We start from the raw sequence: 16863 nt of genomic DNA, 5'->3' as shown, positions 1-16863 counted from the left end.
TCTGTTGTAACTACTGTAAAGCTTTTATTGATGACTACACAAAACTTTAATAATATGGTTGAATAATGAATACAACTGAATTAATAATGTGGTGATTAACAGTTGTAGTAGGCCTGGCTATAGATTTCAGAAGAAGCATGCAGATTTGTCACTTTATTGTATCTACCAAAATATTTTTCCCATAAAATGTATTCCTGCTATATTGTTTTAATAATTCATACTGTTGAGCACTATACAATAAATTATGAGATTAGATAGAATAGAAATTAGATGCAATGAAGAAAAAATTGAAGCATTGTGCCCTAGTATTGCTTTTGCAAAGTTACATTTTAACCTCTTTTTGGTTTGGTAGTCTTCTCTTAAAGCCAGATTTCTATTTTCACTGTAAACTGGGCATAATGATTGTAAAAACAAACAAACAAACAACCCTATATTTAACAGCTTTTCTTTTATTATCACCTTTTCTCCAGGTGGTGTCTGCATTGCTCAATCATTAAAAATCCCCCGTGAACCAAGGCCAGGAGAATTTGAGAAGATTATCAAGCGCTTGATGGAGACTCCAAATGCTCGTGCTGTGATTATGTTTGCAAATGAAGACGATATAAGGTATTGGCTGTTTTGCTGGAATAGGTAACATTCCAAATTATGGTTTTATTTATATGTGTTATTCATACTAATTTCAGTTTGTAGCTTGTTCCAATTTTCCAGGAATCCTTAAATATGAAGGAAAAATGGTTTTCCCAGAATGTTCCTGCTCCAGTGGGAATGAGTAAAAATAGAAAATTTAACATGGTGAATACGTAAGGTTTTAAGGGGAAAAGATACATTTTGGGGTCAATTTTCTTTGGCACTCTGAGCTCTTTCCATTCCCCTGGAATCCACCTAATGCTCTTCCCTTGACTGCAAAGTTGAGTAACAATGGAAGGTACAAGTGAAATGAAACCATTCAAAAGCAAGCAAAAGGACATGTCCACACCTTCTTTTAAATAACAGTATGCCAACTGCCAAGTTCAGGTGCATATGAAAGAATTATGTCTTTCATAGTCACCCAATATTTACTAAAGAAAAAACCCTTGAGTTAAGCTTGACTTCAATTCAAGACTTCAAGTCTTGTCCATGTAGTTATTTTGACAATGACACCGATCAATGTTGCTATTTTACTTGTGATATTCTTTCCTAACTAACTGATACCTCTGGATTGCCCTGGTCATGGGCCATGTCCTAACAGGTCTGAGCTTGCTTAGCTTTGGAAGTTTAGCCAAAGTTCACTGAGTGCTGCTACCTGAGTTTAGGAAAACAAATTAAGCAGAAATTCAGGTAACAAAAAGTAATGGCAAGAAAGGAGACATTAATGATAACCCTGCAGCACTTGACAACAAGTAAAGCAGAAAAGAGAAGGTACTGGTTTGGAACTGATAGAGAAGGCAGCTAGAAGAGGCATACAGAAACATGAAAAAGCAGTCAGCCTTTTTTATGTCATTTGCTTCATTGCCATGATACTTCTAAGTATTGTATTGTGTAACCTTTATATTGTAATTGTTCTGCATAAGCAGCTGAGAATTGCTTTGATTGCATAGAAATATGATAATGTAAATAAATAATTAAATGTTACAAATAAATCAACAAAAAGCACCCCAATATGTTTCTTTAAAACGTTTGATGATTTGACAAAACCAACTAGTTTTATGACTCTTGAGGAGGAACCTTTATAAAAGTTGGCTTAAAATAACTGCTTTTTTAAAATATTGTTTACAGGAGAATACTGGAAGCTGCTAAGAAATTGAATCAAACTGGACATTTTCTTTGGATTGGCTCAGACAGTTGGGGTTCTAAAATTTCACCTGTTTATCAGCAAGAAGAAATAGCAGAAGGGGCTGTCACCATCTTGCCCAAAAGAGCTTCTATTGATGGTAAGACTGTGTAATAAGACTTTAGTAGGATGAGCCCCTACTATATATTTGTGTAACTCTGGTACATCATACATTCATGAAGCTATTCCATGGTTTTCTTATGATGACAGCAAATAACTTTAAATGGCATTTTCATTCTATCTTCTGTAGGGGCACTATTGTTTGGTTCCCATACTCATAATTATCAAGTAAAGGTTTTTCAAGCCCACACTATGAAGCAGTATTTTACAGGTAGTCCTTGAGTGCCAACAATAATTTGTTTTATTATATAAAATATAAAATACCAAAAAAAAAAAAAAAAAGAAATTTAAGAAATTAAGGGCGGGAAATGGAATAGGAAAAGGGAGTGTGGAATACAAAGGGAAAGAGAGAAAGAAAGAAAAGGGGGAATTAAATTCCAACAGAGAGGAAGGGGTCAAGCTATTTTCTTAAGCGTTTGTAGGCCAGAGAAGCAATAATGGATGGAAACTGAACAAGGAGAGATTTAACCTGGAAATCAGGAGAAACTTTCTGACAGTGAGAACAATCAACCCATGGAACAGCTTGCCCTCAGAAGTTGTGGGAGTGCCATCACTTGAGACTTTCAAGAAGAGATTGGACTGCCATTTGTCAGACATGGTGTAGGGTCTCCCGCTCGGGTGGGAAGGTTGGACAAGATAACCTACAAGGTACCTTCCAACCCCGATTATCTGTTAACTCTCCCTAGTTCAGTACAAGATAAACACTCTCCAGCCTCAACTTTTTGCATTTACACATTAATATATAACTAGCCATATCTGTAACACCAAATCTTTCTAATCAACAAAACCAAGATCAAAATTTCATTCTTTTTTCTTCGCAAGGACAAATTCCAGAAGTGATCTCCAAATAAGAACATATTTCCCTCTTTAAATAAAGTAAACACATTAAGCCTGCCTGCCTTATCTTTCTTGCTATGGAAATAACTTGTATTTCTATTTGTACCTAGTAATTTTTATACACTGTCACCATTTTTATTTACAAAGTTTATTTATATACTTTCAAATTCTTTGGCCTAAAAAAAAAGGAGCGGAGGGGGGAAATCAACAATAATTTGGGCAGGAAATTTCACTGCTAAGTGACAAGGTTGTAAAGTGCAACATGATTTGTTACTATGACTAGCCAAATCCCATGCAGTCATAGAGACCTGTGATCATGTGATTGGCATTTTCAGCCTCCTGCCAACTTCCACATTAACTCTGTTGGGAGCCAGGGGGAAAAGTCACAAATGACTTTTCATGACTGTGGGAATGCCCTGACAGTCGTAACTATAAGAACAGCTTGTAACTACCCCTCGTTCAGTGCTGAATCAGTGGAGTCAAATGAGGATTACCTGCATTGTGTATCCAATTTATGACCATTCTGAAAATAACATATTACGTAAACAATTCAATTGATTTATACTGAAGAAATTCTAAACTAAAGGTTTCTTGTACAACAATAACATCATTTTGTGCCATTGCTATTTGTACCCTATTTATTTATTTGTTTGCTTATTTGTTTATTTAAATTTATTGGCCACTCAACTCTGGATGGTGTATAAAACTAAAAAAAATAACCATCATAAAAACAGCTGGAAACATAGAATCAAATACATGGCCTACACTAAAATAATCCAATAAAAGCAAAACAATATATAAATGATAAAAATTAAGCCCAGACCTGGGACCAAAGCTCGGTGTTCAAAGTTTCTTTTACTTATTTCAGATATCAGTTTATTGACATTATCTAGTTGGTGAAAATAGATTCTATGGTCAATGGTTCTAGTTAATGTTTAAATTAATTTCCTAAATACTACATTAGTAGTATGATTGATAGAAAATCTATCACCTAGTTAAATATGCAATAGGTTTCATTTATTAATATCAGCTAATTGTCTTTATATCAGGAAATTACATGCTCTGCCCATTGTCAGTTCAGCTTTTTTCCTCAGTTGCCAATACACAATAGTCACTGGCACAATATTTAGAATCACATTTACAGCTGATTGCATCTAAGAGCTATAGGATTATGGGTAAATGACATAATAAATGTAGAGAAAAGGTTCCATATTCAGTCATGGCTGTTTAATTAAGAAAAGAAGGATCTATAATTTGATGTCTTTGGGAGTCAGCAGGTACCACTCAGAGTTGAATAATACTCTACAACATGAAAATTGTTAACTTGTTGCATATATACTTGAGATAACTATTTTTCAGAATTTCAGCTTCACTAAGTAATGAGTAAGGCTTTCTAAGATTTCTTGTATGTAATCTGAGGTAATAGCAAAATGAGATAAATGTGAAATAGAGCAGGATGAAGACTGCAGTTCGCAACAAAATATTGAGTCAGAGAACTCATAAAAATACCTTAATGCCTCTCTGAACTGCTGAATCAATTTATTATAGTTCTGATGATGAATAGTAGCAATCTTCAGTCATTTCATAAATATATACATAAGAAACCAAATAAAAAGTAAGCTTTTAAAAGAATGCTCCTACTTATTTGCTGCATACTCTTGTTGGTCTTAGTTTATTCCTGGAACATGATATTTCATGAATGAAAATAAGCTACTTTATGATTGAGCAAGGATACTTTTTTTCAGCAATCTGTTCAAGCAATTGGACAAATTATTTTTTTAGGATGCTGCCCAAATTCTGCATTGTATTAGTGTAACAGCAATAAAGATAGGCTTTAAATTGCATTAGTGTTGGGTGGGTAATGCTATAAGATGTTACAAATCACTAGTAGGGCAATTAAAATACAGAAAGAGCCATAACATATAAGGCCAAATACCTTAGCACTCTGTTCTGATCTTCATGTATGTATATCTGTATTTTCAATTCAGGTTTTGATAGATATTTTAGAAGTCGAACCCTAGCAAATAACAGAAGGAATGTGTGGTTTGCAGAATTTTGGGAGGAAAATTTTGGATGCAAGCTGGGCTCTCATGGAAAGAGGAATAGCAACATAAAGAAATGTACAGGTAACTGTTGAACATGCACTTTGTTCAACTTATTTTCTTTTTGGTTGGTTTTGTTAATCTGGCAAGTAGTAGCCTGACTTTGTCTTGGCTCAAGAATTAAAGTGTGGCTAAACTGGGAAAAAGAGAATATAGCAAATCACATCCATACTGTTTTCAAGAAAAGTGCAAGAACTTGAGCATGACTTGAAGGGGACTTTAACTTTTAAAACTTACTGTTTTTGAATTTTGTTCTGATAAAAGTTCTTGAACTCTCAATTCTAACAGCCTGAATCAAGTAGGCTCTTAGGTATTTGTTAAGATTTCATACTGATCTATCGCTAATTAGATTGATGGAAAGAATTTATAACTGCTGAAAGTCTATTGGTGATGACTTAATTATTTACACTGACAATATTGTAGGTGTTTATTTGATAGGTGGCTAGAGGGCTCTGCCCTGATTTATTGCTTGAAGTTAGCCGTATTGTTTTTCATGGGCTATATAGCCTGTGTTAATGGGAAGTAACTATGATTTCCATGTACAGTTCACATACTCTTTTACAATGATCAAAAAGCAATAACAGAAAAAGCATATTATTTTCATTTGCTTTGCTGCTGCTAGAATTAAAAGAAACAACAGCGAATTATACTTTTTTAAAATCATATTTAAGTTTCATTATATTTAATAGAGTTACCGGATTCAAGTGTATCAAGCTCCAGTCTTTAAGATATTTTTCATCTGTCCACTGAGAGTTTTCTTGGTAATGTACAAGTGTATTCATGTAATCAATGAAATTGCTGTGAAAGCACATGGTTAATCCATAATCCATAATCCAATAATCCTAATAATTTGCAGTATTTTGTAGCAAATCCTTCGTAATTAAAATAGTTGTGGGCTAAAGATACAAATCAAAAGATCAGTACAGGGCTAAATATAACTATGTCCTCATTCATTATTAATGAAAGGTGTCTATGAACATACTGTATATAGACATATCATCTCAAGGTATACCCTGCAAATAGGTTCATTTCCTTGCATCTGATCGATATGTTGTATAACGGGCTTTTGTATTATGCATAGTAAATGAGAACAAGATTGGTTGATGTATAAGTAGGCCTTGCTTCATTAAAATTAGGGTTACATTTTCAAACTAACAGTGGTCCTGTAGTCTTATTTCATGCTACTGTTTAAATGTTAGGGTATAGAAATGGTCTCCTCAAAATCTTACCTAAAATGTTAATTAAGATTACTATGTCTTGCATGCTTTTTTACCATAAGAAGAGCAGCTGATATTTCTTATGTTAGCATTTTGTTTTCAGCAAAGCTAATCAGCCTTTAAATGCTTATAATCACTGACGGCAGTGTTAAAAATAGAGATGGAAGAAGAGATTTCATGAGCCATGTACAGCAAGTTCAGATTTGGCTAATTTGCACAGGTCATGAACAAGCCATAATATTTATTTCTAGGGAAGACATTTATGGTACTTTATAATGAACTTAAAAACGTATTTGAGGATTAGAAACCTTTTGGTTGCAATTTTTCAATAGTTTCTCTTTTATTCTGGGATATTAATTTTAAGGCTGAATAAGAAAGAAATGTTTACTGTGACTTTTAAATACACTGGAGCAATTTGAGAGAATTTAACTTACATCATTGTTTGGATTATATTTTTATTCTTTATATATTTGAATTCACAAAACAAGAGCCATTTGGGCTAAGAATTAAGCACAAGATTTGGAGGGGCAGAGTTCTAATTCTGTCTGGGCAACAAAGCCAAGAAGGTGATTTTGGACCAGTCGTTTTCCCTCAACAAAGAATGTGTTTCTGAAAATGTTGCCTTGTCTTTGCAGTTGCCAGCAGTCAGGACTAACTAAAAGTCAAAGTCAAAACACAATTAAATTAATTGTAAAGAGGGGGCCATAACAGCATTTAAAACATGACAAGCAAAGAGAGCATTGTATAATCTAATTTTGAGATTAAGATGATTTTCTGTTACCTTTATTTTGTAGTCAAAAGTAAATGCAGTGGACTACATCAGAACTGACAAAGTAGAAAAGTAGTTGGGCAATTCTAGTTAATCTGGTGCGAATCAGCAGTCACATGTTTTGTGTGGGAATTAGCACTTTTATTATTCAAAATTATTAAATATAAAACTAAAATGACAATTCTGTGCCCAGTCACTATTCCATCAATGAATTGTTGTGGATAAATAGTGTAAATCATTGTGGCCTCTAGATTTGCTAACTATCTCATCGATCTCAGGATAATCATATCTACTTGGCCTTCAGCTTTCTCATGTTAAAATCTCAGTACTTTTAAGATAACATGAATCCAGTAGAATTACAGTATAGGAAGAGTATCTAACCTACCACTAGGTAGTGCATTGGCATTCTTCTCCAATCAGGAGGCAATCCATCAATCTCTGAATTGCTTAGGAGCTTTTTAAAAAAAATTCTACAAACTTCCAAGGCAAGGTAGTCTGCTGTATAATTGAATAAATTCTTACCTTTAAGCTCTTTTTAACATTATGCATTATCTCTGTCCAATGCACCCAAGCTCAAAGGATCATTAGTTTTAGAACTAATAATTAGTTTTAGAACTTGTAGAATTTGGCAGTGTGGATTTTAAAGAAAATTAATTAATCAATCAATTAATTCAATTTCTATAGCCACCCATCTCAGTAAATGAATCAAGGTGGTGATAGATAGATATATATATAGTAAAACATATTAAAGTGATAAAAATACTATAACATCCAGATTAAATATACATAGGTGCCATGTATACAATGGACCTAGACTGAAAATCTCATTGTCTTCAATCTTCCTGAATATAAAAGTAATGAAATGGGCAGTTAAGCTGACTAAAATTTAACTTTCGATCTTCTTGCTCAACACTCTGTATAGAGTTTTCATGTTTATTCCTGAAAATAATGTTTAGAGTAATAGACATCCAATTTCGCAAGGATATACCCAGGGGTGAGATTCAGATTTCTTAACAACTGGTTATGTGGGCGTGGCCTAATTTGTGAGTGTGGTCATGTGACTGGGTGGGAGTGGCTTGCTGACTGGGCATGGCTCGGTGATCACGTGATAGTCTGGGCATGGCTTTTATGTAAATATTTACATAAATATCAATTTTTTTAAATAAAAAGAGCAATTTTTACCCAAAATCAGGCAAAGCAGGCAGGCAGATTGAGTTGCTCACAAAATCACAGATTCACTCACAGACCTACCTTTCTGCAATCTGCTGCCTGAGTCTGTCACCTAAAATTTGCTTGCAAGCAAGCTCATAAAATTTGCTAAGCAAGGAAACTCGCAAAATTAATTCACAACACACCATGTATGTAAATATTAAATTTTATTATTAAAAAAGCAACTTTTACCCAAAATCAGGCAGATTGAGTTGCTTGTAGAATCACAGATTCACTCACAGATCTATCTTTCTATTATCTGATGCCTGAGTCTGCACTGAAAAATAGAAACTTCAGTCCTAAGGAAGGTTCAGCTCTGCTCTCAGGCCACTTGTCCTCCCCACACCCACTGAATACCACCCGTGACTGGGCCTCAGAGAAGCCTCCTGGGCAAAGGTGAAGCACTACAACAGCGATTTAGATTAGCTAGAAAGCAAGAAATCAAATCATTTCCTGCTTTCTAGCTAATCTAAATCACCCGGCAGAGCTGATAGTTGAAATAGCTGATCGTCGGTGAAAAAAAGGAAAGATAGCAACTTACCAAAAATTAGGCGAATGTAAAATCCAGGCAAGTTGGATGGTGGACATGCCAGATAAGGAGTGACTGGGTGGTGTGATGCAGTTTTCCAAACTGTGAAGAATCATAACAACCGGTTCTATAGAACTGGTCCCTACTGGTAGAATCCCACCCCTGGATATACCCTATGCAGAAGTAGACAAGGATATTACTTAGCTAAAACATGCTGCTAAAGTGCATGAATATTAGAGATAAATACGGAAGGCATTATTGGTAGCAGCAGAGTGGCTGCTTTGCACTAGACTACCAACAAGAAATTGTGAGAAAATTGGTAAAGGAATGGTAGCAAAATAGACATAAATGATTAAAAAGCAGAAGCACCTTGGTTGGAAGCTTACTTTTAAACATCATCTTAGCTCATATGGTAGGAAATGTGGGAAGAAGTATTTCAAACATATTTATGCACAGAAATCAGGATGAGAAATTATTCTTTCCAAGTTTCCAAGATTCTTTATTTCCAAGATTAAATATATCTTACTGAAGTCTGTGCAGTTCTTGTATCCTTAATCTGCCCATCACATGGGTTAGATAGCATCTATCAGCACAGTGCAGATTCTGACATTATATTAGAAATATATTGAGAGTGATTCATCTTGTTAAAAAGCAAATATTCTATGTGGATGAATAGCATGCTCTAGCACATATTTGAATGGCTTATGCATAGACTGTTTGTGCATTTAAAGGGTGGCTTCAGAAAAGACATTAGATCAAGCAAAGCACTCCTCCTTGAAGCAATGAGTAGCTGCAGTTCCTGGAACAATGGCATAATTGTGACATGGGCTTTCCCAGTTGTTTTCACATCTGGGTACATGCATAATTTGCATCAGATAAAGCTTTTGTCCAAATATTGTCTGTGCATGGAACCGGGAAAGTCAACAGAGCTCTTCTGTTGTATGAGGCTGGCTTGAAATGTTTTACTGTCCTACTGATACGATATGTATATTTTTTCTTTAACTGCCCAGCTTTCATTACATCAGATACCAATAAGTTTAGGGACTACATTTGTTCCCTTTCCTTGATAAGTGCACTAGGTTCATATGGTGCAATAGGGCTTGGCTAGTCTGGTGAGCTTGGCTAGTCTAGTGACTTGGCTTGGCTAGTCTGGTGATGAGAAGGACCAGGGGAGACATGATAGCAGTCTTCCAATATTTGAGGGGCTGCCATAGAGAGGAAGGATTCAAGCTATTTTCTAAAGCACCCAAAGGCCAGACAAGGAATAATGGATGGGAACTGAACAAGGAGAGATTTAACCTGGAAATAAGGAAAAACTTTCTGACAGTGAGAACAATCAACCAATGGAACAGCTTGCCCTCGGCCATTTGTCAGAAATGATGTAGGGTCTCCCGCTTGGGTTGAGGGTTGGACTAGATGATCTATAAGGTCCCTTCCAACTCTGATTATCTGTTCTCTGTTATCAGATTGTGTGTTTGTTAGTAGGATTCACTGGATTAGGGATTTTCTGTCTTCACTGTGAGTTGTATTGGGTGGGGGTGGGGGTTTCACAAAGGAAGGCTCAGCCAATCTCATTGTACACATGTTTTTACTCTGACAATAGAGGTTTGAACTTGAACTTGATTCATATTTTGTCATTAGCTCAGAACCTTATGAAGTTATGTAGATAAATTCAGTTGAAGCACAAAATCTCGTATTATTTGATGTAGCATTAAATCAACATGCTTCTTGATTTAATATAAATTCTATGGGTGAATAACATTTTACACGATAGATCATGTCTAATGTAGGAATAGTAAAATAAGATGCATATCCATTTACTGCTGATAGTTTTGTTCTAGTTCCATGTGTTCAGTTTTTGTTAAAAAATAAGTCTGACAGTTTAAAGGAGCAAATAGGCAGATTTGTGTTATGAGAGTATTAGAAAGGAGACTTAAGGCTTTTTTTTTTAAGTGCCAGGAGAGCCAGAAGTTTTTTGAGAGTCTCCATCTCTATAGATCAGGACTGTTTTCCTAAACAAAAAAAACAGATGCTGTGTAAATAAATGTTCACTTGTTCTAATTCAGTTTTCTGGATCAGGGATATACTGACTGAATTAGGAATATACAAAAGTGTCAGTTTTGGCTGCACTCAGTTTCTCATTTTTCTGTCTTTAAAATTAATTTGTCCCATTCCTACCTCAACTTGTACTTTTGTATTAAACTTCTTAGTTTTTGTGTGAATTTTTTCCTGACAATGTTTTAAAACACAATTTGAATAATGGATGCATTTCCTGCAAGTTATTTCCCATAATGTAACACATTTCTATGTTCCCTTTTTAAAATGAATAATACATGTTTGTGTTCCTAAAATACATACATTTATGTGTATACTTTAATTGAACAACATAATTTCATATTTTTTTTTGACAAAAGTGTGATGATTGAAAAATAACTAAAATTTCAAAAACATATGCATACACTGTTTGTTATAAAAAGTCCAAACGACCACGTCTATTCTAATGCCATTAAATGTCTGATTGCATTCAGAAAGTTTTCCTTATTTACTGTTATCTTTACTGTGACTCATTTCCCTTTCTGAAACACATTTTTAGTGGTAGACAATCACTGTTAAACAAATGGCTCTGTGGGTGGAAAGATGTACATAGGACTCTTCGGTTTCATATTTAGAAAACTCATTAAAGTGACTGTGCTGTACCTTACTTAAGCCTCTAAGTAATCAATGTAATGTGACCATTTGATGGCAGATACATACTGTATGCAAACACATCATGGGTGCCAAGACTTTAGCTCAGAATTTTTGACCTCAACTTTGACTAGAAAGACTATATTCTAAGATGAATAGAGCAGGTTTAAAAGTTCTTTCTACTTTGAAAGAAAATGCAGACAAATGAAAGGCTGCTCCTTTGGCTCTATTTTCATGCATGGAAAAGAATCTGAGCATTTTTATCAGCAAATGGTCTTCTCCCCTCATCCCTCTGTCCCTCCCTCACCCCCTCTCTCTTATGACTCATGCACACTTTCATGTGTATTAGGAAGACTGTTACCTTCTCAATTTAAAAATAGTATGTTTGCTGAGACAGAAGCTATGGCTCAAAGCCCATCAAACATATATCCATGGGCTCCGTTATAAAAAGCAAGATACATTTTCCTCAGGAATGAATTTTTGAGTTTTCTGCTAAACCTGTATTTGTTGTTTGATTAAATAGGAATTGCTTTGTTCTGTCTATTTTAATGTTATCTATATTGGCTAATACCATCCAGTGCTTAGAGAAAGGATTTACTGAAGAGAGTCTACAACTGAACTAAGAACTATTTCCTGCAATGCATGCACTCTGCAGGTGACAATATAAATCTTTGCAAGAGCTGTTGCTTTTCAGATTGTGCAGACAATGTATTGTTCATTGTTCAATAACAAGCCATAGATGTCATGTTGAAGTGACCAGGTTTTCCTGTTGACATATCAGTTGTCACATCCCAGATGGAGGTTTATTGATACAATGAGAGCTAAATGAAAGAAAGCATGCACTTCTATGACCCTGTGTCTATAATATACCAAACTGGGTTGGAGAGAGGGTTAGTGTGACATGAGAATAGCATAAAAGAACATTTATCTCAGTCAACTAATCCCCGTGGAAAGTTGATTTAGCTCTAAACAAATCAGGTAGTACAGTATATAGTCAAACTAACTCCACTCATTCAGTTGTCTTGTATCTGCTGAAAAACAGGCTGTTGAACCCTTAAATTGCTTTCTGATATTTGTATCAATGGCTACAAAAGATTACACACCATGTTCTAATACTACACTATTTTTCAGCACTACAGGTTTCAGATATGCTCAGACCAACTCTATTAATAATTCGAAGAAGGGGAATGAAAACTAACCTTCTGCTTATTGCTTTATGAAAACATATCTAAGAGATCCTGGCAACAAATCCAATATTTTATGCTACCACTTCTTCCATTGTTTCAGCTCACCAATGGTAAACTGGAAATTAGGAGATACAGTTGAATTGTTTCTGTATTGTAATTTGCTAGTAGTGGCTATAGAAATACAGGAAGCAAAAAACTCATAGAAGAGGAGACTCATTATACTTACTAAAATATGATTCTAACAGAAAGGATTTGTGTATTAGAAATGTGAATTCATAGTCAATTTTCTCTTCTTCCCTCCCTCCCTCTGAGCTAGGTCATAATTAGGTACCCTGGGGACACCCCCACACACCCCCACACACAGAAAGATCATACTTACTATAGTAAAAACTTAAAGAAAAATAGAAAGAGTAAAAATACCCAAGACTCTCTTGGTTTATTGTTTTTATGTTGCTTTTAATTATTAAAACATTGTCTTTTGAAAAGTATATCATCTCTTTGTGTGCCATTCTTCTAGCTTATCTTTTGTAAGTCTATTTTCAAGTCAGACTTGGCCTTGTCAGGTACAATCTGTTCCTCTTCAATAATATCTTTTAGACAGGATATTCAGAAGCTTATTAGTATTATTAATCAATATTTCTAGTCATAGAATATTTTGCACCATTCTGTAACTGTTCGTCAAATCTATCTGTATTTTTCCTTTAATGAGAATCTTTTATTCCCTCTTTCAAGTTTTAAGTGATCATATTTATTAAAGATTCAAAACAAAATTATTTTCTCATGGAAAATATTCTTTATAATTAATTCCAAAGTCTTGTTTCAAACTTATCTGGACCCACTTTCCAAAATCAACTTCCAATTCTAATTCCAATTCCAATTTCCAAAATCCAATTCTAATCAACTTTTTGCTTTTTTCTTCAATTGTTAAAAAAAGTTCTTAAGCTTATAGTGAAAACATTCTTTCATTAAGAATTGAAGGCAAGTTCACCCAGTGCTTTCAAACTTGTTGACACAAAGTTTTCTGAAAGCTGAAAAGTAGTTAAAAAGTAATTTCCAAAAATGATTATAAAAGAAAGCAGGCAAACTTAATGTCTTTCAGAAGTGCCAACCATGGTCTGAGCAAGATAGTTATTTCTTCATTTCTCAGTGCTCACTAGAGATCACTGTCTTGTGGTATCCTCATGAAAAGCAACTGTATGGAGCACTTCTGGGTGATCTCAAGTCATTTCCTATGTTTGAAGCAGAAATGGTCAAAGACCCAGTCTATTTGCAGATTTTTTGTTCTTTGCTGCAGTTGTTGACTCTGTTTGGAATTGTTTTCAATCTGCCAGTCTTCTTCCACAAGTCACACTAGGACATTTTCTATGTTGAAACAATCTAGTAGAACAAACTTGGTTCCAATAGCATCACTGACTACTTATGAATAAAAGGAATTAACTACCATCAAATGTTCTGAAAAAAAAAAGCCATGTTCTATATAGCCAGGCTTATGAATAATACTGTGTACCCTAGAAAAAGGTAGGTTTATCATTTCAGTTTTGTTTTATTGCTAACAAGAAAGCTAACTTTATTCACATTGCACTTAAAATATAGATTACATTACACAATAAATATTAAAATATATCTCAGCAGTTTTCTACTTTATGTAACTGTATTAATTTGTACATTATCTGCAAAGTACCAGTGTGTCCCTCAAATAAGCTGATTTGCAGCAAAAATGTGACAAAAACAACACCCCTAGAATGATGATTTAAATTTAATGGGAGATCATTTTATTTGACCTTAATAAACTACAGCTGTGTGTAATACTATTTGCAGTTTGGTATGAATATATTTAGACGCTTAAATAAACTTTGGTTTAAATTATGTTATACTGAAAAATAGATAAATAAAAATCCATTTTGTGTAGATGATTTACATGCAATGGTATTTCTCAAAAATCCATAGAAAGGAGGCTGGATTTGTAAAACTTGATGGTGAAATGATCATATCATATATGAGTTGTAAGTAATTTATTTGCTTTGTTCTTTTTTTTTTGCCTATGGTCAAGTTCTAGTAACAGGGGTCTGATTGGTGTCAAAGAAAAATTAAATGGAAAAGAAAGATCTACTCTAAGTAGGAAGCTTATTACTAAGTAGGAAGCTTTAATTTGGGTAAATGAAAATGTCAGCCTCAAGATCTCTTCTACGTCTTTTCTACTGCTATGCTCACTGCTCTCCATCTTTCGGCTGTCATTAGTAAGGGTGGGGAGGGGGAATTGGAGGGGAAGAAAGCTGGAGGTGTTACATTCCTGTGCTGTAAATGAGAAGGAGGAGGGGGAGTATAAATTCCTGTTCTTAAGTTTCTATTTCCTTGCCTAGCTTTCTTTCTTTTTGCGCAGCTGCAAAGTTTTATCAAAATATGTCAAGGTCAACGGACAGAGGCCTCATCACCACCTGAAGATGCCCACATGATCATATTCAGAACTTTTAATTGGAAGAATCCTTTTGACTTTGGGGGGGTGGGAACAATTCCATCCCTTTGTATATGTGATCTGAGCGCCAAATTCTTTAGATTCAGCATTCTACCTGTAGCTTCCACTTTGAAATTTAGTAAAAGAAAAAACTTTGCTCTAACCTATGGAGTCTGAGTATTTCTTTCTTGGATTTTGAATGGAGCACAGACTGACAGAAATGATGCAAAGTCCACTAAATTGTTAATATGAGTAGATAAATATTGTTTATCTATACAAATGTTGGTCATTTATATATATTCTTCATATTCCTCTAAAAGCACATGATGGCCTCGAGGTAGCAATGAAGTGAAATTGAAGATCTCAGAAGGAGTATTGTCAACAAAGAAGGGGAGAATAATTATTGGCACATGATCCTATATTCTACTGTAACTGGCTTTAGATGGCTGAGATCAGAGGAAGTATTCAGCAGGTTCTGACCAGTTCTGGAGAACCGGTAGTGGAAATTTTGAGTAGTTTGGAGAACCGGTAGCGGAAATTTTGAGTAGTTTGGGGAAATGGTAGCGGAAATTTTGAGTAGTTTGGAGAACCGGTAGTGGAAATTTTGAGTGGTTTGGGATACCACCTCTGACTGGCCCCGCCCCATCTATTCTCTGCCTCCTGAGTCCCAGCTGATTGCCTGGGTCTTGTTTTGTTGCCCTGCACAGGAGAACAGACCTGGAAAGCAGGTTAGTGGGGTGGGGAGAGAATGGGATTTTGCAGTATTCTTCCCCCAGGAGTGGGGAGGGAATGGCAATTTTGCAGTAACCTTCCCCTGGAGTGGAGTGGGAATGAAGATTTTACAGTATCCTTCCCCTGCCATGCCCACCAAGCCACACCACGCCCACCAAGCCATGCCCACAGAACTGATAGTAACATTTTTTGAATCCCATCATTGGCTGAAATATCTTCTACATAGTTAATAATGAAAAAAATGATCGTGTGTTTAAATACTTCGATAACAAACCAATCTACTGTGTTTCTTCAACAATAAAGCCTTCTCCAATAGGAAGACATAGAATGTTTTCTAGGCATAAAATGAAATTAAGCCCCTCCCCCCAAATTTAGGCTTAGTTTAAAAGATGCAAAATTTGGGGGGGGGGGAGGCAGGGGGGAACTTGCCATTAGGAGTGCCCCACGGGTAACTACGCCTCACCATCAGCCTCTCCTAACAGCCAATCATGGTGGAGCATGGAGGGCTCCCTTACCCCTCCCTTACCCGGGTCAGCAGGCAGGCGGCATCGGCGTGGATGTCTGACAGCGTTTCAGCTGCTTCTCAGGCCTCTGTATCTTCCACGGTTCCCACCGGTGCTGGCACTTCTCTCACCAGCACTGTCTCCAATAACAGCATCTGAGTCGCTCCAGCTTTCCCCCTCGTCCCCATTACAACAGAAAAAAAAACATTTTGAGGTCCCTGGGAGTGCCGTGTGCTGCGTTTTAGTTTAATCCCGAGCAGCTGGGTGGGCGTGAGAAGAGCTGAGCGAGCGTCTCTGCTGCTGCTACCCTTGGTGCTCCAGCCTCGGGCTCTGCAAGTTTGCAAAAGTCCCGGTGTGCAGCCCGTTCCTGCATTCCAAGCGCCTAGGCCGAGCTACAGCTGTCCCTCTCTTGCCAGCGCAATCTCCAACAACAGCGGCAGTAGCGGCGGCAACCGTGGAAGTTAAGGAGGTGGCTCCCCCACCCGAGAAACTGCTGAAATGCAGGGATTAAACCAAAATGCAGCGCACAGCACTCCCAGGTACCTCAAATATTTTCTTTACTGTTATTACGGGGATGGGGGAAAAGCGGGAGCGACTCAGATGTTGTTGTTGGAGACGGTGCTGGTGCATGGGGGTGGGGGAAGAAATTAATTCATCCCTGAAAAGACGTCCTAGCCATTTTTTCGGGGCTCAAAAAAAAAAAAAAAACCG

The 16863-nt window shown here is 36.0% G+C and overlaps 1 protein-coding gene across 4 annotated transcripts in view; it reads left to right on the top strand.

Annotated features, from left to right (window-relative positions):
• The window catches only part of GRM8 (glutamate metabotropic receptor 8), a 512156-nt gene that overhangs the window by 275641 nt on the left and 219652 nt on the right, over window positions 1-16863 (top strand). For 3 of the 4 annotated variants that reach the window (XM_087934106.1, XM_087934104.1, XM_087934105.1), the window contains exons 4-6: window positions 471-606; window positions 1756-1910; window positions 4756-4893. In XM_087934106.1, coding sequence (XP_087790232.1) covers window positions 471-606; window positions 1756-1910; window positions 4756-4893 — 429 coding nt within the window. The remainder of the gene's footprint in view (window positions 1-470; window positions 607-1755; window positions 1911-4755; window positions 4894-16863) is intronic. The other variant, XM_087934107.1, reaches the window with a different exon arrangement.

This window comes from Pseudonaja textilis, chromosome 5, assembly GCF_049901715.1.
Source record: "Pseudonaja textilis isolate UNSWEBS1 chromosome 5, rPseTex1.2, whole genome shotgun sequence".
NCBI classification, from domain to species: domain Eukaryota; kingdom Metazoa; phylum Chordata; class Lepidosauria; order Squamata; family Elapidae; genus Pseudonaja; species Pseudonaja textilis.
This window is presented reverse-complemented; position numbering and strand designations above follow the sequence as displayed.